This window comes from Salvelinus alpinus, chromosome 22, assembly GCF_045679555.1.
Source record: "Salvelinus alpinus chromosome 22, SLU_Salpinus.1, whole genome shotgun sequence".
Classification (NCBI taxonomy): Eukaryota; Metazoa; Chordata; class Actinopteri; order Salmoniformes; family Salmonidae; genus Salvelinus; species Salvelinus alpinus.
In genome coordinates, this window is record NC_092107.1 from 40281861 (window position 1) to 40305814 (window position 23954).

Below are 23954 nucleotides of genomic sequence, written 5' to 3' on the forward strand. Positions count from 1 at the left end.
TGTCTCTGTGTGTGTGTGTCTGTGTGTGTGTGTGTGTGGCTGTGTGCTTGTCTTCCTCTTAAATGGGGAGGAGGGGTTGGATAGGTAGGGGGAGTTGGAGGATGGGGAGGAGGGACAGGTAGGGGGAGTGATGGAGAATCAGGAAGAGGGATAGTTAGGGGAGAGATGGAAGATGGGGAGGAGGGATAGGTAGGGGGAGAGATGGAGGGATAGGTAGGGGGAGAGATGGAGGATGGGGAGGAGGGATAGGTAGGGGGAGAGATGGAGGATGGGGAGGAGGGATAGGTAGGGGGAGAGATGGAGGGATAGGTAGGGGGAGAGATGGAGGATGGGGAGGAGGGATAGGTAGGGGGAGAGATGGAAGATCGGGAGGAGGGATAGGTAGGGGAGAGATGGAGGATGGGGAGGAGGGATAGGTAGGGGAGAGATGGAGGATGGGGAGGAGGGATAGGTAGGGGGAGAGATGGAAGATCGGGAGGAGGGATAGGTAGGGGAGAGATGGAGGATGGGGAGGAGGGATAGGTAGGGGAGAGATGGAGGATGGGGAGGAGGGATAGGTAGGGGAGAGATGGAGGATGGGGAGGAGGGATAGGTAGGGGAAGAGATGGAGGATGGCGAGGAGGGATAGGTAGGGGAAGAGATGGAGGATGGCGAGGAGGGATAGGTAGGGGAGAGATGGAAGATCAGGAGGAGGGATAGGTAGGGGAGAGATGGAAGATGGGGAGGAGGGATAGGTAGGGGAGAGATGGAGGATGAGGAGGGGAGCCGCCAAGGGCAACAGATGAAAGAGGCATTAGGTATTCTGAAGTCTGTACTCTGAAGTCTGAAGTCTGTAGTCTGATCTCTGAAGTCTGAAGTCTGTAGTCTGATCTCTGAAGTCTGATCTCTGAAGTCTGAATCCTGTAGTCTGTAGTCTGAAGCCTGTAGTCTGTAGTCTGTAGTCTGAATCCTGTAGTCTGAAGTCTGTAGTCTGAAGTCTGTAGTCTGAAGCCTGTAGTCTGTAGTCTGTAGCCTGTAGCCTGTAGCCTGTAGCCTGTAGCCTGTAGCCTGTAGTCTGTAGTCTGTAGCCTGTAGCCTGTAGTCTGAAGCCTGTAGTCTGAAGTCTGTAGTCTGTAATCTGTAGTCTGTAGTCTGTAGTCTGTAGTCTGTAGTCTGTAGTCTGTAGCGTGTAGCCTGTAGTCTGTAGTCTGTAGTCTGTAGCCTGTAGTCTGTAGCCTGTAGCCTGTAGTCTGTTGTCTGTAGTCTGTAGTCTGTAGCCTGTAGTCTGTAGTCTGTAGCCTGTAGTCTGTAGTCTGTAGTCTGTAGCCTGTAGTCTGTAGTCTGTAGTCTGTAGCCTGTAGCCTGTAGCCTGTAGCCTGTAGTCTGTAGTCTGTAGTCTGTAGTCTGTAGCCTGTAGCCTGTAGTCTGTAGCCTGTAGCCTGTAGTCTGTAGCCTGTAGTCTGTAGCCTGTAGCCTGTAGCCTGTAGTCTGTAGCATGTAGCCTGAAGCCTGTAGTCTGTAGTCTGTAGCCTGTAGCCTGTAGTCTGTAGCATGTAGCCTGTAGCCTGTAGTCTGAAGCCTGTAGTCTGTAGTCTGTAGCCTGTAGCCTGTAGTCTGAAGCCTGTAGTCTGAAGTCTGTAGTCTGTAGTCTGTAGTCTGTAGTCTGTAGTCTGTAGTCTGTAGCCTGTAGCCTGTAGTCTGTAGTCTGTAGTCTGTAGCCTGTAGTCTGTAGCCTGTAGCCTGTAGTCTGTTGTCTGTAGTCTGTAGTCTGTAGCCTGTAGTCTGTAGTCTGTAGCCTGTAGTCTGTAGTCTGTAGTCTGTAGCCTGTAGTCTGTAGTCTGTAGTCTGTAGCCTGTAGCCTGTAGCCTGTAGCCTGTAGTCTGTAGTCTGTAGCCTGTAGCCTGTAGCCTGTAGCCTGTAGTCTGTAGCCTGTAGCCTGTAGTCTGTAGCCTGTAGTCTGTAGCCTGTAGCCTGTAGCCTGTAGTCTGTAGCATGTAGCCTGAAGCCTGTAGTCTGTAGTCTGTAGCCTGTAGCCTGTAGTCTGTAGCATGTAGCCTGTAGCCTGTAGTCTGAAGCCTGTAGTCTGTAGTCTGTAGCCTGTAGTCTGTAGCCTGTAGCCTGTAGCCTGTAGTCTGTAGTCTGTAGCATGTAGCCTGAAGCCTGTAGTCTGTAGCCTGTAGCCTGTAGTCTGTAGCATGTAGCCTGTAGCCTGAAGCCTGTAGTCTGTAGTCTGTAGCATGTAGCCTGTAGCCTGAAGCCTGTAGTCTGTAGTCTGTAGCCTGTAGCCTGTAGTCTGTAGCATGTAGCCTGTAGCCTGTAGCCTGTAGTCTGAAGCCTGTAGTCTGTAGTCTGTAGCCTGTAGCCTGTAGTCTGTAGCATGTAGCCTGTAGCCTGTAGTCTGAAGCCTGTAGTCTGTAGTCTGTAGCCTGTAGTCTGTAGCTTGTAGCCTGTAGCCTGTAGTCTGTAGTCTGTAGCCTGTAGTCTGTAGTCTGTAGCCTGTAGTCTGTAGTCTGTAGCCTGTAGTCTGTAGTCTGTAGTCTGTAGTCTGTAGCCTGCACAGGGAGGAAAAGATGGAGAGGATAAAATAGGAGAAAAAGGACGTGTGAATTAGAGAATGAGAGAATGAGGGGTTATTTGCTTCCTAGACCCAGTGTGTCTTCTCTGACAGCCCAGTTAAAGTGCTCCTCAACTGGGCATAGCTGAGGAGACTAACCCTGTGGGGATTTACCTTGCACCACACCTGAGCTCAACTCCACGTCAACTCCAGGCTATTCAGAGCATGACTTGGAAATGATCCATAGTTTTTTTCTAAGTGGATTGTTCACGTCATTGCTTCAATTCAAATGCTATTGAGAGAGACTGAGCTTTGTGCATCATACATACTGACACATTCTGACAAGCACTAACTTCTAAATACATCCTGTTTAACCAACCCCGTCTCTCTGAGCCTTCTCTCTATCCCACTGTCCCCTTCCCCCTCTCTCTGAGCCTTCTCTCTATCCCACTGTCCCCTTCCCCCTCTCTATTCCCCCCTCTCTCAACCCCTCTCCCTCTCTATATCCCTCTCTCTGAGCCTTCTCTCTATCCCACTGTCCCCTTCCCCGTCTCTCTGAGCCTTCTCTCTATCCCACTGTCCCCTTCCCCGTCTCTCTGAGCCTTCTCTCTATCCCACTGTCCCCTTCCCCGTCTCTCTGAGCCTTCTCTCTATCCCACTGTCCCCTTCCCCGTCTCTCTGAGCCTTCTCTCTATCCCACTGTCCCCTTCCCCGTCTCTCTGAGCCTTCTCTCTATCCCACTGTCCCCTTCCCCCTCTCTATTCCCCCCCTCTCTCAACCCCTCTCCCTCTCTATATCCCGTCTCTCTGAGCCTTCTCTCTATCCCACTGTCCCCTTCCCCCTCTCTATTCCCCCTCTCTATTCCCCCCCTCTCCCTCTCTATATCCCTCTCTCTCTACCCCTTTCCTTCTCTCTATCCCACTGTCCCCCCCCTCTCTATTCCCCCCTCTCTATTCCCCCCCTCTCCCTCTCTATATCCCTCTCTCTCTACCCCTTTCCTTCTCTCTATCCCACTGTCCCCCCCCTCTCTATTCCCCCCTCTCTATTCCCCCCCTCTCCCTCTCTATATCCCTCTCTCTCTACCCCTTTCCTTCTCTCTATCCCACTGTCCCCTTCCCCCTCTCTATTCCCCCCTCTCTATTCCCCCCCTCTCCCTCTCTATATCCCTCTCTCTCTACCCCTTTCCTTCTCTCTATCCCACTGTCCCCTTCCCCCTCTCTATTCCCCCCTCTCTATTCCCCCCCTCTCCCTCTCTATATCCCTCTCTTTCTACCCCTTTCCTTCTCTCTATCCCACTGTCCCCCCCCCCTCTCAATTTCCCCCCTCTCTATTCCCCCCCCCCTCCCTCTCTATATCCCTCTCTTTCTACCCCTTTCCTTCTCTCTATCCCACTGTCCCCCCCCCCTCTCAATTTCCCCCCTCTCTATTCCCCCCCCCCTCCCTCTCTATATCCCTCTCTTTCTACCCCTTTCCTTCTCTATATCCCACTGCCCCCCCTCTCTACCCCCCCCCCCCCCCCTCTCTCTCCCCCTCTCCCCCAGTACTGAGTGACAGAGCTGTCTGTCTGGTCTCCTGAGAGGGAACTTTAAATGGACGGTGCTTATTTGAGCAGAGATGATACCTCTCAGGAGATTAAAACTGTTGGATTGGAGTGTGTGGGAGAGAGAGAGAGAGAGAGAGAGAGAGAGAGAGAGAGAGAGAGAGAGAGAGAGAGAGAGAGAGAGTATGTGTGTGTGTCTGTGTGTGTGAGGGGTAGTGTCTATGTGTGTGGATGTGCTTGTGTGTGTGTGTGTGTGATTAATGGGATATGTCGGGGTTGTTGCCATGGTTAACAGGGTCAAAAGAATCTGGTTGGAGTTAAAATGTATTTAGGAAATACAACACATGTGTGTGTATGGGTGTGTGTGTGTGTTAGTGTGTGTAATACATTAAGGTTGTAGGAGAGACATATCCTCGCCAGACTCTAACGTGTGTGTGTGAGTGTGTGTTGGAGAGTATTGGCCTGTCTTGCCACCTCTCACTATTTGAGGTGTAAATGTTGTTGTTATGTTGAACTGTCTCTCTGAAACATGATAGGCTGTCACTCTGCCATTCTACCCTAGGCATTTCTATGTCCTTCTGCCATTCTATGCCAGGCAATTCTATGTTTGACATGTTATTACAAATCTTAAGCAGCACAGGATTAATGTGAAAGAGGAGGAGGGAGATAGAGGTAATGAACGATAGAGAGAGAGAGAGATGGAGAGAGAGCGAGATGTAGAGAGACCATTTCACTTAAAATGAATTGATGTCCATTACAGTGACAGATAATGGTTGTTATTACTGAGGCCTAACCCATCTGTCTGTCCCTGGCTTCCACTTAGGGGAATATTACATCAACTTCCCACCAAACATGCACACAACACGTTTGTCATGTTCTCAGAACACGTTTGTCGTGTTCCCAGAACACGTTTGCCGTGTTCTCAGAACACGTTTGCCGTGTTCTCAGAACACGTTTGCCGTGTTCCCAGAACACGTTTGCCGTGTTCCCAGAACACACACGTTTGCCGTGTTCCCAGAACACGTTTGCCGTGTTCCCAGAACACGTTTGCCGTGTTCTCAGAACACGTTTGCCGTGTTCTCAGAACACGTTTGCCGTGTTCTCAGAACACGTTTGCCGTGTTCTCAGAACACGTTTGCCGTGTTCTCAGAACACGTTTGCCATGTTCTCAGAACACAAGATATTGTTCTCGACACGTTTCATGGAAACATTGCAGGAACATTAATGTGTCCCGTTTTTTGTGGGTTAGGAGAATATTCCACCAATGTCACACCAAACAAACACAGAACATGATCGCCATGTTATCAGAATATAAGATATTCATGTTCTAGACACGTTTCATGGGAACGTTGCCAGAACATTTCTGTTTATCAGTTGTCAGGATGTAGCCTCATGGTACAATTATTTTTTAAAATATATATTAAAAAAGGTTTAATTACACATCACGCCTTGTTACTTCTGAAAAAGCCAATCAAGGCCCTTATTGATAAACCACTGATCCATTCATAGCTGTTTGCCTGTTGGCAAGGTTAAGGATACTCACAAAAACACCCAATTGCTTACACCTGTCAAATCATTTTAACAGGTTAACAAGGCCTACCAACATAAGACAACTATACTGAAAACCCTTTAATTGCTGAAATAAGTCAATCAATGACAGTCAGAATGACTAATGCATGCCATGGACATGGTGGCGTTGAAGGAAGATCGGATTCCCGGGAGGTTGTGAGATCAGATCCCACGTGAGGACTGTTGAATAATAATTACTGTATAAATCAACATGCAAAATGTAATCATTTGTCAAATATTTAAATTGAAAAACACTGTATATTAAAAGCAACTTTGTGTTTGAGTATTCCTGACAACAGACAAAGAGATCTGAATGGTTCAGTGTTTCAGGGCCTTGGTTGACTTGACAACGGTAACAAGGCGTGATGTGTAATGAAACCAAAACATTTTTTTAATGGAATATTCTCCTGACCCTCAGAAAACTGGACACATGAATGTTCTTGCAAAGTTCCCATGAAACGTGCCTAGAACATGAATATCTTATATTCTGAGAACATTGCAACCTTGTTCTGTGTTTGTTTGGTGTGACGTTGATGGAATATTCTCCTGACCCTCAGAAAACTGGACACATGAATGTTCTTGCAACGGCCTAGGAAACATGTCTTGAACATTTAATATGGTATATTCTGAGAACATGGTAACCACGTTCTGGGTATGTTCTGTTTGACATTAAGGGAATGTTAACCTAACTCTAACTCCAACGCCAATAGGTTCTCAGAAGGTTTTTGTTAACATAGATAGAATGTTCGGTAACACTTTACTTGACGCCCAGTGTCATAATATGTTATGACACGGTCATAACCATGAAATAATAAGTCATAACAGCTGACGTAACTTGTCATAACCTGTTAATAATATGGTCATAACACTGTCATGACCCATAGATTTACACCTGTTGCGACATATATTGTGTTACTTTATGGCTGGTTATGACACCTACATAAGAGTGTCAAAACCCATAAAACCTACCACACAAGGCAAAACATTCCATTACACCATAGCCTACTTGTCAACAGTATTTTTATGTAAAGTTTTTAATAGACTATATTAAATGACCATTGTCATTGTGCACACATTGACGTCAGACATGCAACTACCCCAATGCTCTGTTGCTGATGACTGGGGTGAACGCAGGAACAGATTTCAGGAGCAGGACAAGACACCCTCTTTGTGACTGATGACTGACATAAGGGCCTATCTGGCTTATATGATTATGATGGTCATAATGCTTCATAACAGTGTCATAAAGTGTATTTTCTTAGTCCAAGTAAAGTGACACAGGATGGACGTAATTCTTCTTGACAGTGGTATAAAGTCGGGGTGCATCTTAACATCTGTGAAGAAATGATTTGGGCAACAATTTCTGAGGCTGGTAACTCTAATGAACTTATCCTCTGCAGCAGAGGTGACTATGGGTCTTCCATTCCTGTGGCGGTCCTCATGAGAGACAGTTTCATCATAGCGCTTGATGTTTTTTGCGACTTCACTTGAAGAAACTATCAGTTCTTGAAATTTTCTGGATTGACTGACCTTAATTTCATTTCTCTTTGCTTATTTGAGCTGTTCATGCCTGTTAATTGAAATGCATTCCAGGTGACTACTTCATGGAGCTGGTTGAGAGAATGCCAAGATTGTGCAAAGCTGTCATCAAGGCAAAGGGTGGCTACTTTGAAGAATCTCAAATCTCAAATATATTTTGATTTGCTAAACACTTTTTTGGTTACTACATGATTCCATATGTGTTATTTCATAGTTTTGAGTCTTCACTATTATTCTACAATGTAGAATATATTAAAAATAAAGAAAAAGCCTTGAATGTGTAGGTGTGTCCAAACTTTTGACTGGTACTGTATATTTGTTCTAGGGCTTTGTGTTTTTATTGAGATAGGACAGTGAAGAGGAGAAAGGAAAGGCAGGAGAAATTGTCAGAAGGACACGGGTCAGATTGGAACCCAAAGTGGCTGTGGTACTAACCACTGGACCATACAGGCCATGCATCTCGACAGTCTAAAGTGGTCTCCTGGTGCCCTTTACTGTGTTAAATAACTGAACTGGTGGACGGTATTTCCTATTTGGCATCTATGTTATACCTCGCTGTTAGCAGTTGATGTTATTCTTCAATAACACAGACGCCAAAGAAAATCAGGGGGAGGAAAATAGCTTTATTCAAAGAGAACAAATCATGCGGGGAGGTAGATGTTCATTCTCCCCTGTCCTCAGTGATTCTCTCCATAGAACAAAGGGACAGGATGTAGTTTTATAACCCAGCACTAGCCTGTGGTTGATCAATTAGAATTCCTTGCAATAACACTGGACCAATGGCCAAATAACAAGTATCCTATTTCAGGTTCAATGTATAAACAATTTGGACCAATGAGAACTTGCCATGTAGCTATGAGTCCCGGACTGGAATTCCTCCCATATCTCTGACCTATTGATCAATACTTCCCTATTACACAACAAAACACTATTTCCTTTGGTCATTAGTCATCTACTGACCTCTCGTCCTCTGCGTTGTGTATTTATCTTCAAAATATTCTTACATCACCCCCATGACTTCAAGTGAATACTACGGATGACGAAGAAACCAGAGAGGAAATAACACTGACCGAGAAGATGAGGAGATCTGAGTGGAGGAGAATGAGCGGAGAAGAGGCGAGGGGTGGTTAGGTGTTTCTGGTGTGAGCCAGAGTCCTGGTGAGAATTGGTTTGTCCTGAGCAGATAATTGCCATTGTGATGGGAACGGCTGTGACACAGCTGAGCCCGAATGGAGAGCACATTATGTGTTGTTGGCTGCTGTTCCGCTCTGCTCACTTCTGTGTCTCTAAAGCTATTATATTGTGTATAGAGATATGTTTTTCTCTGCTCTCTATTTTCCTCTATCCTGCCAGGAAGCAGGCTCTTCTTAGCTCTCTCACTGTGTCTTTGTGCATAGATGTGTGTGTTTCACAAATGATTCCCAGTTTGACTGGTTACGTGCTATCGGGCTGGAATGTGTGTGTTTACCCACATAAAAAAATACTATAGTATACTGTAAATAGTGTAGTATTACTATATTTATATACTATAGTATTCACTGTAGTGTTTTTGTGGACTTTACTGTAGTATGACTGTAGTATTCACTGTACATTTTAGCATTTAACATATGTCATTTAGCAGACACTCTTATCCAGAGCGACTTACAGTACAGAGTGCATACATTTTCATACTTAATATTGATACTTAGTATTGAAAATATATGCCCTCAGTAAATTACTGTCGTTTTGTTAGTGTTTAATTTTTTTTTATTATCTTTGACATGGAAGTGGAGAAATACTAAAAGAGCACATTTTCCATGACCTGTAAGTAGGTAGAACTGGAGTCTGAACAGATATGTCAAAGCTTCTGCTCTTGTATACTACCACATAATATAGTAAGTACAACACAATTGAGGGATACTACAGTGTGTAGTATAGTATTCTACAGTATACTACAACATAATACAGTAAGTACAACACAATTGAGGGATACTACAGTGTGTAGTATAGTATTCTACAGTATACTACAACATGATATAGTAAATACATCACAATCGAGGGATACTACAGTGTGTAGTATAGTATTCTACAGTATACTACGACATGATATAGTAAATACATCACAATTGAGGGATACTACAGTGTGTAGTATAGTATTCTACAACATAATATAGTAAGTACAACACAATCGAGGGATACTACAGTGTGTAGTATAGTATTCTACAGTATACTACAACATGATATAGTAAGTACTACACATGATTGAGGGATACTACAGTGTGTAGTATAGTATTCTACAGTATACTACATACAGTTGAAGTCGGAAGTTTACATACACCTTAGCCAAATACATTTAAACTCAGTTTTTCACAATTTCTGACATTTAATCCTAGTAAAAATTCCATGTCTTAGGTCAGCTAGGATCACCACCTCATTTTAAGAATGTGAAATGTCAGAATAATAGTAGAGAGAATGATTTATTTCAGCTTTTATTTCTTTCATTACATTCCCAGTGGGTCAGAAGTTTACATACACTCAATTAGTATTTGGTAGCATTGCCTTTAAATTGTTTAACTTGGGTCAAACATTTCGGGTAGCCTTCCTCAAGCTTCCCACAATAAGTTGGGTGAATGTTGGCCCATTCCTTCTGACAGAGCTGGTGTAACTGAGTCAGGCTTGTATGCCTCCTTGCTCGCACATGCTTTTTCAGTTCTGCCCACAAATTTTCTATAGGATTGAGGCCAGGGTTTTTGATGGCCACTCCAATACCTTGACTTTGTTGTCCTTAAGCCATTTTGCCACAACTTTGGAGGTATGCTTCTACACCTTCTACACCTGCATTGCTTGCTGTTTGGGGTTTTAGGCTGAGTTTCTCTACAGCACTTTGAGATATCAGCTGATGTAAGAAGGGCTATATAAATACATTTGATTTGATTTGATGCTTGGGGTCATTGTGCATTTGGAAGACCAATTTGCGACCAAGCTTTAACTTCCTGACTGATGTCTTGAGATGTTGCTTCAATATATCCACATAATTTTCCTCCTCATGATGCCATCTATTTTGTGAAGTGCACCAGTCCCTAATGCAGCAAAGCACCCCCATAACATGATGCTGCCACCCCGTGCTTCAAGGTTGGGATGGTGTTATTCGGCTGGCAAACATCCCCCTTCTCCTCCAAACATAACGATGGTCATTATGCCCAAACAGTTCTATTTGTGTTTCATCAGACCAGAGGACATTTCTCCAAAAATTACGATCTTTGTCCCCATGTGCAGTTGCAAACCGTAGTCTGGCTTTTTTATGGCGGTTTTGGAGCAGTGGCTTCTTCCTTGTTGAGCGGCCATTCAGGTTATGTCGATATAGGACTCGTTTTACTGTGGATATAGATACTTTCGTACCTGTTTCCTCCAGCATCTTCACAAGATCCTTTGCTGTTGTTCTGGGATTGAATTGCACTTTTCGCACCACAGTACGTTCATCTCTAGGAGACAGAACGCTTCTCCTTCCTGAGCGGTATGACGGCTGCGTGGTCCCATGGTGTTTATACTTGCATACTATTGTTTGTATAGATGAACGTGGTACCTTCAGGCGTTTGGAAATTGTTCCCAAGGATGAACCAGACTTGTGGAGGCATACAAGTTTGAAGGTAGGCCTTGAAATACATCCACAGATACACCTCCAATTGACTCAAATGATGTCAATTAGCCTATCAGAAGCTTCTAAAGCCATGACATCATTTTCTAGAATTTTCCAAGCTGTTTAAAGGCACAGTCAACTTAGTGTATGTAAACTTCTGACTCACTGGAGTTGTGATACAGTGAATTATAAGTGAAATAATCTGTCTGTAAACAATTGTTGGAAAATTTACTTGTGTCATGCACAAAGTAGATGTCCTAACCGCCTTGCCAAAACTATTGTTTGTTAACAACAAATTTGTGGAGTGGTTGAAAAACAAGTTTTAATGACTCCAACCTAAGTGTATGTAAACTTCTGACTTCAACGGTATTACTATAGCATTATATAGATTTCTATAGTAAGTACTATAGTATTCTATAGTAAACTGTAGCATTTTTTCATGTGGGGATTTGAGTGTGTTTATGTGTGTGTATCCTGTAACTGGTGTTGAGTTGATTTCAGGGGGAGGGTCTGAAGAATCTTGTCTCCTCTGATCTCACCGGCAACGTCTGTTCTCTGTCACAGGAACTTACAGCGTCAGACACATCACATAGCCTGGCCCTGGACACAATGTATGTCTGTGAATATGCGCTTATTAAGTGTCTGTATTTGCGTGTAAGTGTCTGTTGGCTTGGACATGGGCATACGTGTGTTTGAGTGTGTGTATGTATGTGTGGTATGGTGTGTGTGTGTGTGTGTGTGTGTGTGTGTGTGTGTGTGTGTGTGTGTGTGTGTGTGTGTGTGTGTGTGTGTGTGTGTGTGTGTGTGTGTGTGTGTGTGTGTGTGTGTGTGTGTGTGTGTGTGAGTGTGTGTGTGTGTGTGTAAGGGGTTGGGCTGTCTGTGCCATCTGTCGCCTGCTCCTCTCACTGAGACACTAATTACAGGACTTTACACGTTGCCCTGCTACCCAAGACCACACACGCACACGCACACGCACACGCACACGCACACGCACACACACACACCAGAGGATGCTGATGGGAGGAGCTATAAGAGGACGGGCTCATTGTAATAACTGGAATGGAATCAGTGGAACGGAGTCAAACATGTTGTTTTCATGTTGTTTTCATGTTGTTTTCCAGTTGTTTTCATGTGTTTTTATGTTGTTTTCATGTTGTTTTCATGTTGTTTTCCAGTTTTAATGTCACGTGCAGAAGGACAGTGAAATGCCTTTCTGGCCAGCTCTAACCCCAACAATGCACTAATCAATATCAACCTAATACTCAAACACACTATAAGAAATAAGAAAAACACGAGAAAGTAAGAAGCTATACTGTATATATACAGGGTCAGTTCCAGTACCATATTAACAATGTGATAGAGGTAGATATCTATAGTGGTAAGTTGACTAGGCATCAGGAAATATGATAAACAGAGTAGCAGCAGCATAGATGAGGATTGTATGTGCGTGTGTGCATGTGTGTCTCGATAGCATTTGTGTGTGTGAGCAAATTAAGTCAATAAAAGATTGTACTGTGCAACCGTCTTCCTCGACCTGGCTAAGGCTTTTCGACTCTGTCAATCACCCTATTCTTATCGGCAGACTCAACAGCCTTTGTTTCTCAAATGACTGCCTCGCCTGGTTCACCAACTACTTCTCAGACAGAGTTCAGTGTGTCAAATCGGAGGGCATGTTGTCCGGACCTTTGGCAGTCTCTATGGGGGTACCACAGGGTTCAATTCTCGGGCCGACTCTTTTCTCTGTATATATCAATGATGTTGCTCTTGCTGCGGGTGATTCCCTGATCCACCTCTACGTAGACGACACCATTCCGTATACATCTGGCCCTTCTTTGGACACTGTGTTAACTAACCTCTAGACGAGCTTCAATGCCATACAACACTCCTTCCGTGGCCTCTAACTGCTGTTAAACTCTAGTAAAACTAAATGCATGCTTTTCAACCGTTTGCTGCCCGCACCTGCCCGCCCGTCCAGCATCACTACTCTTGACGGTTCTGACTTAGAATATGTGGGCAACTGCAAATATCTAGGTATCTGGCTAGACTGTAAACAAAATTAAATCTAGAATCAGCTTTCTGTTCCGCAACAAAGCCTCCTTCACACACCCTGCCAAACATACCCTAGTAAAACGAACTATCCTACCGATCCTCGACTTTGGTGATGTCATTTACAAAATAGCCTCCAACACTCTACTCACCAAACTGGATGCAGTCTATCACAGTGCAACCCGTTTTGTCACCAAAGCCCCATATACCACCCACCACTGTGACCTGTATGCTCTAATCAGCTGGCCCTTGCTACATGTTTGTTGCCAGACCCACTGGCTCCAGGTCATCTATAAGTCTTTGCTAGGTAAAGCTCCGCCTTATCTCAGCTCACTGGTCACGGTAACAACACCCACCCGTAGCACGTGCTCCAGCAGGTATATCTCACTGGTCATCCCCAAAGCCAACACTGTCACGACTTCCACCGAGGTCGGTCCCTCTCCTTGTTCGGGCGGCGTTCGGCGGTCGACGTCACCGACCCTCTAGCCATCGCTGATCCATTTTCCATTTGTGTTGTCTTGTTTTCCCACACACCTGGTTTAATTTCCCTCAATATGTGTTGTGTATTTAGCCCTCTGTTTCCCCCGTGTCTTTGTGATTGTTTATTGTTAGGTCGGTACGTTTCCGGCTGGTTTATTCCTGGGTGCTGTTTTACCCGTATTTAGTGGCAACCGTTATTTTGTTCGCACATTGGGTTTGTTTGGGAATTTAGCCAGGACACCGGGGTTAACACCCGTACTCTTACGATAAGTGCCATGGGATCTTTAGTGACCACAGAGAGTCAGGACACCTGTTTAACGTCCCATCCGAAAGACGGCACCCTACACAGGGCAGTGTCCCCAATCACTGCCCTAGGACATTGGGATATTTTTTGACCAGAGGAAAGAGTGCCTCCTACTGGCCCTCCAACACCACTTCCAGCAGCATCTGGTCTCCCATCCAGGGACTGACCAGGACCACCGTTACTTTGTGCTATTGCCTTTATTAAAAGTGCGTTGTTGACTTATCTTTGCTCTCCTGTGCCTGACTTCATGCACCAGCTACACCCACCGCCTGACAAACACCTACTTTGGCTGCCTTTCCTTCCAGTTCTCTGCTGCCGATGACTGGAACGAATTGCAAAAATCGCTGAAGTTGGAGACTTTTATTTCCCTCACCAACTTTAAACATCAGCTATCTGAGCAGCTAACCGATCGCTGCAGCTGTACATAGCCCATCTGTAAATTATTTACTTTTCTGCTCTTTTGCACACCAGTATTTCGACTTGCACGTCATCATCTGCACATCTATCACTCCAGTGTTAATCTGCTAAATGGTAATTATTTGCTCCTATGGCCTATTTATTGCCTACCATATAGACTTTCTTTTTTTTCTACTGTGTTATTGACTTGTTTATTGTGTCACACTGCTTTGCTTTATCTTGACCAGGTCGCAGTTGTAAATGAGAACTTGTTCTCAACTAGCCTACCTGGTTAAATAAAGGTGAAATAAGAAAGTGTGTGTGTGTGTGAAGTCCTGTGACTGCATAGTGTAAAAATAAAATACACAGGTCAACTCAGATAGTCAGTGTAGCCATTTTGCTAGCTATTTAACGGTCATAGCTTGGGGATAGAAGTTGTTCAGGAGCCTGTGGGTGTCAGACTTGATGCATCGGTACTGAAGCAGAGAGAACAGTCTATGGCCTGGGTGGCTGGAATCTTTAACGATTTTCCTGGGCCTTCCTTTCCCGTCGCCTGATATTGAGGTTCTGGATGTCAGGGAGCTCAGCCCTAGTGATGTACTGAGCTGTTTAATGTGTTTGGTACCATTCTATCGATTCCATTCCAGCCATTACAATGAGCCTGTCCTCCAAGAGCTCCTCCCACCAGCCTCCTCTGACATAACACACACACAGGATTTGACACATGGCTACATGGGCTCTGCTCCTGCTAACTACATCAATACAGACCTGATACTATTACATGGTAAATTCTCTGCGTATCATTTGGTGTTAGGAGCCCACTGGGACTTGTGAGGGGATCAGAGCTGGGAGATTAATGATCTTGTGAAAAAACTGCTAAGAAAAAATAGATGAAGATGAAGGAGGGAATAAAATAGAAGGAGAGATGAAGGAGATGGTGAGATGGAAAGACGGAGAACAAGAGAGAGAAAAAATAGGCATAGCGAGAAAAAGAGAAGGGAATCCTATCAAACACTCTGTCACCATGCTCTCCCTTTCATTTGCATCAATTCCAGGTCATCCACTTCCTCTTCTTATTTTATATTTATTTTATTTAACCTTTATTTAACGAGGCAAGTCAGTTAAGAACATTATTTCTCTCTCTCTCTCTCTCTCTCTCTCTCTCTCTCTCTCTCTCTCTCTCTCTCTCTCTCTCTCTCTCTCTCTCTCTCTCTCTCTCTCTCGCTCTCTCTCTCGCTCTCTCTCTCTCTTTCTCTCTGTCTCCCTCTTTCTCCTCTCTCTCTCTCTCTCAATTCAATTTCAATTCAAGGGGCTTTATTGGCATGGGAAACATGTGTTAACATTGCCAAAGCAAGTGAGGTAGGTAATATACAAAAGTCAAATAAACAATAAAAATGAACAGTAAACATTACACATACAGAAGTTTCAAAACAATAAAGACATTACAAATGTCATATTATATATATGCAGTGTTGTAACAATGTACAAATGGTTAAAGCACACAAGTTAAAATAAATAAACATAAATATGGGTTGTATTTACAGTGGTGTTTGTTCTTCACTGGTTGCCCTTTTCTTGTGGCAACAGGTCACAAATCTTGCTGCTGTGATGGCACACTGTGGAATTTCACCCAGTAGATATGGGAGTTTATCAAAATTGGATTTGTTTTCGAATTCTTTGTGGATCTGTGTAATCTGAGGGAAATATGTCTCTCTAATATGGTCATACATTGGGCAGGAGGTTAGGAAGTGCAGCTCAGTTTCCACCTCATTTTGTGGGCAGTGTGCACATAGCCTGTCTTCTCTTGAGAGCCATGTCTGCCTACGGCGGCCTTTCTCAATAGCAAGGCTATGCTCACTGAGTCTGTACATAGTCAAAGCTTTCCTTAAGTTTGGGTCAGTCACAGTGGTCAGGTATTCTGCCACTGTGTACTCTCTGTTTAGGGCCAAATAGCATTCTAGTTTGCTCTGTTTTTTTGTTAATTCTTTCCAATGTGTCAAGTAATTATCTTTTTGTTTTCTCATGATTTGGTTGGGTCTAATTGTGCTGTTGTCCTGGGGCTCTGTGGGGTGTGTTTGTGTTTTCTCTCTCTCGCTCTCTCTCTCGCTCTCTCTCTCGCTCTCTCTCTCAACCTCTATCTCCCTCTATCTCTCTCTCTTTCTCTCTCTGTGTGTCTTCATTTAGAACTGAGACTTACTCTCGTTGAGCATTCTATACATTAAACACGTAATCTGTTCCTCTCTTTCTCTCTTTCCCCTGCCCCTCTCTTCCTGTCACTCACCTCCCCTCTCTTCCTGTCACCCACCGCCCCTCTCTTCCTGTCACTCACCACCCCTCTCTTCCTGTCACTCACCGCCCTCTCTCCGGTCTCCTAGGTAACTACGGGGAGAGTGGGATGGAGGCGTTCAAGGATATGGCTGCCAAGGAGGGCATCTGCATCGCCCACTCTGGTAAGCTCCTACTGGTGATGTCATTAACCAGGAAGTACATCTAGTCCTAGTGCCACATGGAACCTCCTCGGGGCAGATTACACCCTATTTAGTGCACTAGTTTAATCTCCAGCCATGTGCAAAAATAGTGCACTATGTGGTGAATAAGATATTAGGTAAGTTTCCCTTGGGGAAATTACATGAAGTGAAACAGGGACAATTAAATGACTTCTAAAGCTCCTTGATCACTTACCTCATCTCCTGATGTGTCCTATGGTAGGTAAGATCTGGAGCAACGCAGGGGAGAAGAGTTTTGATAGGCTGCTGGAGCGTCTCAGAGCCCACCTGCCCAAGGCCAGGGTGGTAGCCTGCTTCTGTGAGGGCATGACGGTCAGGAACATCCTCATGGCCATGAGACGACAGGGACTGGTGGGGGAGTTCCTATTGGTCGGCAGGTCAGTGGACACTGGAACTGCAGAGATACACACAAACACATACTGATCCGCAGACACACACTGTACACATTGCGTGTTTGTGTGTGGTGTGAGGGTATGAGTGAGGGGATTGGATTAGATAGGAGGGTAGGATAATACATATGTGGAGAGGGGGATGAGGAGAGAGAGGAGAGAGAGAGGAGAGAGAGAGGAGAGAGAGAGGAGAGAGAGAGGAGAGAGAGAGGAGAGAGAGAGAGGTGAACTATCTCTCTCTGTCCTCTCTCTCTCTCTCTCTCTCTCTCTCTCTCTCTCTCTCTCTCTCTCTCTCTCTCTCTCTGTCCTCTCTCTCTGTCCTCTCTCTCTGTCCTCTCTCTCTGTCCTCTCTCTCTCTCTCTCTCTCTCTCTCTCTCTCTCTCTCTCTCTCTCTCTCTCTCTCTCTCTCTCTCTCTCTCCCCTCCCCGTCTCTCTCTCTCTCTCTCTCTCTCTCTCTCTCTCTCCCTCTCTCTCTCTCTCTCTCTCTCTCTCTCTCTCTCTCTCTCTCTCTCTCTCTCTCTCTCTCTCTCTCTCTCTCTCTCTCTCTCTCTCTCTCTCTCTCTCTCTCTCTCTCTCTCTCTCTCTCTCTCTCTCTCTCTCTCTTCTCTCAATTCAATTCAATTCAATTCAAGGGGCTTTATTGGCATGGGAAACATGTGTTAACATTGCCAAAGCAAGTGAGGTAGATAATACACAAAAGTGAAATAAACAATACAAATTAACAGTAAACATTACACATACAGAAGTTTCAAAACAAGAAAGACATTACAAATGTCATATTATATATATACAGTGTTGTAACAATGTACAAATGGTTAAAGCACACAAGTTAAAATAAATAAGCATAAATATGGGTTGTATTTACAATGGTGTTTGTTCTTCACTGGTTGCCCTTTTCTTGTGGCAACAGGTCACAAATCTTGCTGCTGTGATGGCACACTGTGGAATTTCACCCAGTAGATATGGGAGTTTATCAAAATTGGATTTGTTTTCAAATTCTTTGTGGATCTGTGTAATCTGAGGGAAATATGTCTCTCTAATATGGTCATACATTGGGCAGGAGGTTAGGAAGTGCAGCTCAGTTTCCACCTCATTTTGTGGGCAGTGAGCACATAGCCTGTCTTCTCTTGAGAGCCATGTCTGCCTACGGCGGCCTTTCTCAATAGCAAGGCTATGCTCACTGAGTCTGTACATAGTCAAAGCTTTCCTTAAGTTTGGGTCAGTCACAGTGGTCAGGTATTCTGCCACTGTGTACTCTCTGTTTAGGGCCAAATAGCATTCTAGTTTGCTCTGTTTTTTTGTTAATTCTTTCCAATGTGTCAAGTAATTATCTTTTTGTTTTCTCATGATTTGGTTGGGTCTAATTGTGCTGTTGTCCTGGGGCTCTGTGGGGTGTGTTTGTGTTTGTGAACAGAGCCCTAGGACCAGCTTGCTTAGGGGACTCTTCTCCAGGTTCATCTCTCTGTAGGTGATGGCTTTGTTATGGAAGGTTTGGGAATTGCTTCCTTTTAGGTGGTTGTAGAATTTAACGGCTCTTTTCTGGATTTTGATAATTAGTGGGTATCGGCCTAATTCTGCTCTGCATGCATTATTTGGTGTTCTACGTTGTACACGGAGGATATTTTTGCAGAATTCTGCATGCAGAGTCTCAATTTGGTGTTTGTCCCATTTTGTGAAATCTTGGTTGGTGAGCGGACCCCAGACCTCACAACCATAAAGGGCAATGGGCTCTATGACTGATTCAAGTATTTTTAGCCAGATCCTAATTGGTATGTTGAAATTTATGTTCCTTTTGATGGCATAGAAGGCCCTTCTTGCCTTGTCTCTCAGATCGTTCACAGCTTTGTGGAAGTTACCTGTGGTGCTGATGTTTAGGCCGAGGTATGTATAGTTTTTTGTGTGCTCTAGGGCAACGGTGTCTAGATGGAATTTGTGGTCCTGGTGACTATCTATCTATCTCCTCTCTCTCTCTATCTCTTTATATCTCTCTCCTCTCTATATCTCTCTCCCTCTCAATTCAATTCAATTCAATTCAAGGGGCTTTATTGGCATGGGAAACATGTGTTAACATTGCCAAAGCAAGTGAGGTAGGTAATATACAAAAGTCAAATAAACCTCTCTCTCTCTCTCTCTCTCTCTCTGTCCCCTCTCCCTCTCCCCCTCTCTCTCTCTCTCTCTCTCTCTCTCTCTCTCTCTCTCTCTCTCTCTCTCTCTCTCTCTTCTCTCTCTCTCTATCTCTCTCTGTCTCTCTCCTCTATCTCTCTCCTCTCTCTCTCTCTCTCTCTCTCTCTCTCTCTCTCTTCTCTCTCTCTATCTCTCTCTGTCTCTCTCCTCTATCTCTCTCCTCTCTATATCTCTCTCCCTCTCTCTCTCTCTCTCTCTCTGTCCCCTCTCCCTCTCTCTGTCTCTCTCCTCTATCTCTCTCCTCTCTATATCTCTCTCCCTCTCTCTCTCTCTCTCTCTGTCCCCTCTCCCTCTCTCTGTCTCTCTCCTCTATCTCTCTCCTCTCTATATCTCTCTCCCTCTCTCTCTCTCTCTCTCTCTGTCCCCTCTCCCTCTCTCTGTCTCTCTCCTCTATCTCTCTCCTCTCTATATCTCTCTCCCTCTCTGTATGTCTCTTCTATCTACCACGTTCTCTGTCTTCCTTTCTGCCCCTAGCAGCACTGCTTTGTTCTACTTCTCTCTTGTGCCCCCCCCCCCCCCACCCCCAAGAGTTCCGAGGTGTTTCTGCTCGAGGCACAGACCCCACACCATCCCACAATGCACTAGGGGACAACTGCTTCCTCTGCATGTGTGTGTGTATATGCATGTGTGTGTATGTGTGTGTGGGTGTGAGGCAGACAGGCAGAGTAGGTGTGTGTGTATGTGTGTGTGGGTGTGAGGCAGACAGGCAGAGTAGGTGTGTGTGTATGTGTGTGTGGGTGTGAGGCAGACAGGCAGAGTAGGTGTGTGTGTATGTGTGTGCATGCCAAGCTCGCCCTGGCCTCGTGTTGCCATGCCAACCTTTTAATTAACATAGTCCTAATCATTTCAGCACCATGAAGAATAGAGATAGACTCACATGTCATGTTATCCTATCTAATGTTAAAGTCATTACATTTCATTTCTATTCCATTCTATTTATCCCTTCAGTAACCTTACCTGAATAGCAGAGTGATCATCATCATCATCATCATCATCATCATCATCATCATCATCGATACCATGCTCTTCATTCACTTAGTAACTGGGAGACAGGTATGTAAACACATCAGGAGGAAAGTCATTCAGTCACTTGTATAACTGTTTTTCCAATCCATTTGTCACTAAGTGTTGAACAGCAACCACTAGATGGGATCACTGCCTCGCACTCTGAAGGACCTCAACCTCCCAGCATTATTACCACCTGCAACCTGCACCTGTTTCCTGCCAGGGATCTATAGTGACTCACGTTATCCCATCACACTGGCCCCTCCCACCTGTCACTCATCTCATGGTTCCAATCACCATGGCAACAGCCAGGCAGGCTGCTAATGCTATCACGCTAACAGGATGTAACTAAAGAGTGAGTGGGTGCTGTAAGTGTGTTTATGTCCCTCCATTGTGGAAAGGAAGAGGAAGAGAGTGAGGCAGAGAGGGGGGAGAGAGAGAGAGAGAGAGAGAGAGAGAGAGAGAGAGACAGAGACGGTAGAGGACAGAGAGGGTAGAGGACAGACAGAGAGGGTAGGAGACAGACAGAGAGGGTAGGAAACAGACAGAGAGGGTATGAGACAGACAGAGAGGGTAGGAGACAGAGAGGGTAGGAGACAAAGAGGGTAGGAGACACAGAGAGGGTAGGAGACACAGAGAGGGTAGGAGACACAGAGAGGGGTAGGAGACACAGAGAGGGTAGGAGACAGACAGAGAGGGTAGGAGACAGACAGAGAGGGTAGGAGACAGACAGAGAGGGTAGGAGACACAGAGAGGGTAGGAGACACAGAGAGGGTAGTAGACAGAGAGGGTAGGAGACACAGAGAGGGTACGAGACAGACAGAGAGGGTAGGAGACAGACAGAGAGGGTAGGAGACACAGAGAGGATAGAAGACACAGAGAGGGTAGGAGACACAGAGAGGATAGGAGACAGACAGAGAGGGTAGGAAACAGACAGAGGGGGTATGAGACAGACAGAGAGGGTAGGAGACAGACAAAGAGGGTAGGAGACAGAGAGGGTAGGAGACACAGAGAGGGTAGGAGACACAGAGAGGGTAGGAGACAGACAGAGAGGGTAGGAGACACAGAGAGGATAGAAGACACAGAGAGGGTAGGAGACAGACAGAGAGAGGAAAGGAGACAAAGAGGGTAGGAGACACAGAGAGGGTAGGAGACACAGAGAGGGTAGGAGACACAGAGAGGGTAGGAGACAGACAGAGAGGGTAGGAGACAGACAGAGAGGGTAGGAGACAGACAGAGAGGGTAGGAGACACAGAGAGGGTAGGAGACACAGAGAGGGTAGTAGACAGAGAGGGTAGGAGACACAGAGAGGGTAGGAGACAGACAGAGAGGGTAGGAGACAGACAGAGAGGGTAGGAGACACAGAGAGGATAGAAGACACAGAGAGGGTAGGAGACACAGAGAGGATAGGAGACAGACAGAGAGGGTAGGAAACAGACAGAGGGGGTATGAGACAGACAGAGAGGGTAGGAGACAGACAAAGAGGGTAGGAGACAGAGAGGGTAGGAGACACAGAGAGGGTAGGAGACACAGAGAGGGTAGGAGACAGACAGAGAGGGTAGGAGACACAGAGAGGATAGAAGACACAGAGAGGGTAGGAGACAGACAGAGAGAGGAAAGGAGACAGATAGCGAGGGTAGGAGACAGACAACGAGGGTAGGAGAAAGACAGCGAGGGTAGAAGACAGATAGAGAGGGTAGGAGACAGACAGCGAGGGTAGGAGACAGATAGCGAGGGTAGGAGACAGATAGCGAGGGTAGGAGACAGACAGTGAGGTTAGGAGACAGACAGCGAGGGTAGGAGACAGACAGAGAGGGTAGGAGACAGACAGAGGGGGTATGAGACAGACAGAGGGGGTATGAGACAGACAGAGAGGGTATGAGACAGACAGAGAGGGTAGGAGACAGACAGAGAGGGTAGGAGACAGATAGGGTAGGAGACAGAGAGGGTAGGACACAGAGAGGGTAGGAGACAGACAGAGAGGGTAGGAGACAGACAGAGAGGGTAGGAGACAGACAGAGAGGGTAGGAGACAGACAGCGAGGGTAGGAGACAGACAGCGAGGGTAGAAGACAGAGAGGGTAGGAGACACAGAGAGGGTAGGAGACAGATAGTGAGGGTAGGAGTCAGATATTGAGGGTAGGAGACAGAGAGGGTAGGAGACAGAGAGGGTAGGAGACAGAGAGGGTAGGAGACAGAGCGGGTAGGAGACAGAGAGGGTAGGACACAGGGAATCAATCTACTTAATGTGAAGATGTACAAACTATTTCTCTCTCCTTCACACACCATCCCAGTCACTCCTCAGTAACCATCCAACCTGTCAAACTCACCAGAGTTGATTATAATTACGCCTGTTAATTGAATATCAGCGTTCGTTAGCCTCGCTCTGTGAAAATGGGTGATATTCCCAAATTAAAGATTGTTCCAGGTTGGCACATTTCTGTCCGATGCTCCAAACAGGGGTTGAAGCTTTGGATTCCCCCATGAAACCTTCACACATTCCATTTAACTCGGTATAATTGCATTACGTCTATATACACACACACACACACACACACACACACACACACACACACACACACACACACACACACACACACACACACACACACACACACACACACACACACACACACACACACACACACACACACACACACACACACACACAGACTCTTGCGTACACCTGTGTGTGTGTGTTTGCAGTTTGTTAGTATTGATTCCCTCTCTCCCACCGTCCCTCGTGGCACCAGCCAGCTAAAAACCCAGTAATGAATAGTACTGTTGAGATTAAGGTCCAAAACACCACATACACGTGCACGCACACACACATACACACTTTCAGAGTAGCCTATACTGTAGTGTTGATATATGCAGAAAGAGAGAGAGAGTGAGACCGAGAGAGAGAAATAGTGTGTGTGTGTGCAGGGTTGTGTAGGTTACTTTCTAAATGTAATCCATTCCAGTTACTAGTTACCTGTCCAAAAACGTAACTTTTGGATTACTCAAACTCAGTAACGTGATCTGATTACTTTCAGTTACTTTTGGAAAACTTTCCCCTGAAGAGGCATTAGAAGACACAAATTATCATCAAATACATTTGTTGTGTCATCATAGTAGTCTCTGTCATCATAGTGGCCTCTGACATCATAGTGGCCTCTGACATCATAGTGGCCTCTGACATCATAGTGGCCTCTGTCATCATAATGCATCATTAATGCTGAATTGATGTAATTGAGAAAACAGATCAATGTATTTTTTGGCAAACATCCTTTCTGAATTTAAAAGTAATCAAAGAAGTAATCATCTAGTTATTTTTTAAGTACAGTGACTTCGGAAAGTATTCAGACACCTTGACTTTTTCTACATTTTGTTAGGTTACAGCCTTATTCAAAAAAAAAATATATATATATATATATTCCTCATCAATCTACACACAATACCCCCATAATGACAAAGCAAAAACAGGTTTTTAAATTTATTTGCTAATAAAAATAAAAATAAAATAAAATAAATTTTTCGTAAGTATTCAGACCCTTTACTCAGTACTTTGTTGAAGCACCTTTGGCAGCGATTACAGCCTCGACTCTTCTTGGGTATGATGCTACAAGCTTGGCGCACCTGTATTTGGGGAGTTTCTCCCATTCTTCTCTGCAGATCCTCTCAAGCTCTGTCAGGTTGGATGGGGAGCGTTGGTACACAGCTATTTTCAGGTCTCTCCAGAGATGTTCAATCGGGTTCAAGTCCGGGCTCGGCTGTCATGTGCCTTTTACTGAGGAGTGGCTTCCGTCTGGCCACTCTACCATAAAGGCCTGATTGGTGGAGTGTTGCAGAAATGGTTGTCCTT

General features: G+C 45.2%; 1 protein-coding gene across 3 annotated transcripts in view; it reads left to right on the plus strand.

Annotated features, from left to right (window-relative positions):
- The window catches only part of LOC139549524 (metabotropic glutamate receptor 5-like), a 124470-nt gene that overhangs the window by 7922 nt on the left and 92594 nt on the right, over positions 1-23954 (plus strand). For all 3 annotated transcript variants that reach the window (XM_071360109.1, XM_071360111.1, XM_071360110.1), the window contains exons 5-6: positions 16399-16473; positions 16733-16907. In XM_071360109.1, coding sequence (XP_071216210.1) covers positions 16399-16473; positions 16733-16907 — 250 coding nt within the window. The remainder of the gene's footprint in view (positions 1-16398; positions 16474-16732; positions 16908-23954) is intronic.